Genomic DNA, 3,542 nt, shown 5'->3' with positions numbered 1-3,542 from the left:
TTAAAATACACTATATGTTTAAAAGTACAATTAGAGTGATCATAATGGAGCAACAATTGGATGGCAACCAACAATTTGGGAAACTGCTAGATCATTCATGATTAGCTCATTTTTTCTGCTATTGGTTGAAACTAAAACAGTTGAAAACCTCTGTACAAGAAAGGGCTGCTCTATTTAAAAAAATATAGAATTTTCTAAAATGTTGTCTTTGTGTTTAATATTATCAGAAGTTTTCTGAGAAACAAAGATTGACACTTTAAATAAAACAATGTTAGCTTTGTAAAATTATGTATTAAAACCTTCCCTTCGGAAAAAAAAAAAAAACTTTTTACGTTATCACACAAACCCCAAACATTTTAGATATCTACATTCTCCCGGCCTAGAGCAAAAAAAAGAAAGCTGTAAACTGGCCAACACAAAGGATAAATTTAGCAAATGAGCAATTTGATCGTTTGAATCTAGTCAGATTTAACCTTTCAGAATAAAGATTTTTTAGGCATTTCTCCTTTCAATTATTGCATAAATTGTTTCAATACGTTATATAAGTGTGCAAGAAGAAAATACAAACTTTTTCGAGAACTCGAGTTTCTACTTAAAATAAAACTTAAAAAGAAACAAAATTACGCAAATAATGCAAATACGAGGACATTAGTCCTCCCCCCCCCCTTTAAAAAGGAAGTGCTTATGCTTATTTTTCTCTTATGATATTATCAAAAGCCAAAATATAATATTTACAAAACTATTTTAGTACAAAATATTTAAATATCTTGAGTGCCTTCCCTCCCCCGAAACAAGTTTAGACCGTAAAAATTACTGAAAATACCAGTCAAATATCAACAAATGCTGCAGTTTGATTCTTCTGTGCAAATATTTTGAAAATGAAATCTATGTAACTTTGTTCGCATTGCAACATTCGCTTAATTCGATAGATATTTAAATTAGTCTTGAACGTTTAAGATAATATTTTTCAGAACCCAGCAAGTGCAAAATAATCAATACCCTCTTTTCTTGAACTTCAGCATTAAACTTGGGTAATCGCGAAACAATTCTAATTGTCGAAATTGAATAAGTTTCCAGAAATTTTAGCTCTAAATATTTATTAGTTTAAAGACTTAACTTATGTTGTCAGTGTTTGAAAAGAAAATTTTTCAAATCTAACATTGTTGGCTCAATTTTATAAATTTCAAAGTGCAAGATGAAAAGCTTACTTTAAGAAATCCAAACGATTCCCGCTACGAATGTATAGAAACTTTGAATTTAATATGCATGACGTGTTTTGATAAATGCCAAATACTAGTCTTCAAAATCATGATTTCTCATTTAAAAAAGAAATACTAATTGTAATGTAAATGTGAAACTAAATGACTTTTTGTATTAAATAAAAATGAATGACTGAAAAGTGATAAACTTTTTGTCAAGTTTTAACCAGTCTACGTCATATTTGGACTTAGGTATTCAAACATTAACATAACTTAAAATAAACGTTTATTTTTTGATGAAAATTTGAAATTCACCTTCAATGCATTTACATAAAAACGTTTTTCTGTACATCTGTAACAGAGTCTTAGTAAAACCTTTTTCTAATTAAAAATTCAACCGAACAGAGTTCTTCGTCAAAATGTCCTTTCAGAACAAAGGTACCGATATTAACACAGTTTCTAAGTCTTTAAATAGACGTAGTCTTTCGCTTATCCATTCTTTCAAGCGACGTAAAATACACAATCACGGGTGCTAATATTAAAACAGTTCTTAAGTCTTGAAATAGACGAAGTCTTTCGCTTACCTATTTTTTCAAGCGACGCCAAATACACAATCACAGCAAGCTTTTTTTTCAAAATGACTCACAAGCTTCTACGACTAGATCTTAATCATCTATACTCATTCCTACGTTTTTGTCCAACAACAAATTCCGTATAGTCGATGTAACCATCTAAGTTTTTATCTTCCATTGCCATGATGGGGTCAATCATAAATTCCAATTCAGCATCAGAGAAAATTTTCGTCGTTTGACCAGGCTTGCCAAGTGCGGAGCTTTCTTCCATATGGAAATGTAGGAGGGATTGAACCAGCTCGCAGCCGTCCAGTTTGTTGTTGCCTTCTGTGTCATGTACCTTGAAGTAATGGAACTCTAATTCTTTTGGAGACATCTTGTCCAAGTCGACAATTTCACCAAGATGATCTCTTAAATGATCTTTGTCTCGTGCCTCTTTGCACAAAAGGTCATTAGAACTTAGTACAGTGACAAAGACTGAACAAAAGAGCAGAAGTATTCCGAGGGAAGACATTTTATAACGATGCAAAGCCAAGCAACTGATATAGTCTGACGATACACTGTGAAAAGCAAATTAAGTTAAATACTACTATTTCTTTGCAAAGAAATGAAGACTTAAGTGTTAGGACGTAAATTTATCTTTGCTAGAAATTTCGCTCGAAAAATTTCACTCGGTTTCACAATTTGAGCAAAGATCCTGAAATATAGCTAAGCTACCGTAGCTTGACTTTATATTTGATGTCTTCAGTTGCATGCGTATTTAAGCCGACTCTGCGCATGCTCTGAGCGATAAAAACTCAACAGCTGCTTTTAGTGCTTAAATTGGCAGAGGAGACGTTGATACGAGAAAATAAAAACTAATTTTGAGATTTTTTTAGCTGAGGCGTAGTTATTATAATGCCAAATGGCGTGAATTTGATTCACAGAGAAATCGATCTCGGATTGTAAGTTATTCTTGGTTTTTTATCTAGTTAAATAATTGTTATGTATACCCAAATAAAAAGCACGGAAAATCGTTCTAAAGAAAGTTTACGACTGCTTACTTATTATACTTACTTATACTACGCTTATGGTACTTTAACTACTGTTGGCCTAATAGACAAATTTTGGAATTATGCATTGAGTTTTTGAAATATGCTGAATTTATATTGTGACGAAACATTTTATTAGATACAAATTTGTTCATATTTCATTTTAGAAATAAGATAACTGAAAAATACTTCACTTTCATATAAAACTATTTCAACCCTGATGAACGCAGTACATTCACTAAAACTAAGTGCTGCATTCAGCATTCTGTGTTTTTCTGCAAGGTAAAAAGAAGTAAAAATGCATTGAAAGATTAAGCGTTTAGAATATCAATAGTATTTTTGTCCTCACATAGTTCTGAATAATGTGTCATCTTACTACCAAATGTTTCATTATAAAGCTTATGCGTAGTAAAAAAATCAACACAACGACAATTACCATTCACTGACAAAAATGAAATTTTACCACAAGTAAGCAATCACATTTACTACTCAGTGCAGCATATTTTCTTTGAAAACGGTTTTTCTCTACTTATGAAAGCCATGATTTGACATTAAAATAAAAGTTGAAATCAGTTTAATACACGTTACTTACAAATCAATGTTGCAATACAATTAGGGGCTTATTTTTGCGCATAGTTTATATTAAGCTATTTCCTCGTTCGGTTGAATCGTAGGAAGGCTTGAAAATCTTTTATTCTAAAAGTAGGGATTCATTATCCCACTTTAAAGCAATTTGTAAA

General features: G+C 31.4%; 1 protein-coding gene across 1 annotated transcript; it reads right to left on the bottom strand.

Annotated features, from left to right (window-relative positions):
- Positions 1–1,868: 1,868 nt before the first annotated feature.
- On the bottom strand, positions 1,869–2,285 carry LOC129220710 (multiple coagulation factor deficiency protein 2 homolog). The gene has a single exon (XM_054855140.1). The coding sequence runs from the start codon at positions 2,283–2,285 to the stop codon at positions 1,869–1,871; it is 417 nt and encodes a 138-aa protein (XP_054711115.1).
- Between the last annotated feature and the right edge of the window lie 1,257 nt (positions 2,286–3,542).

The sequence above is a fragment of the Uloborus diversus genome, chromosome 4, assembly GCF_026930045.1.
Source record: "Uloborus diversus isolate 005 chromosome 4, Udiv.v.3.1, whole genome shotgun sequence".
Classification (NCBI taxonomy): domain Eukaryota; kingdom Metazoa; phylum Arthropoda; class Arachnida; order Araneae; family Uloboridae; genus Uloborus; species Uloborus diversus.
This window is presented reverse-complemented; position numbering and strand designations above follow the sequence as displayed.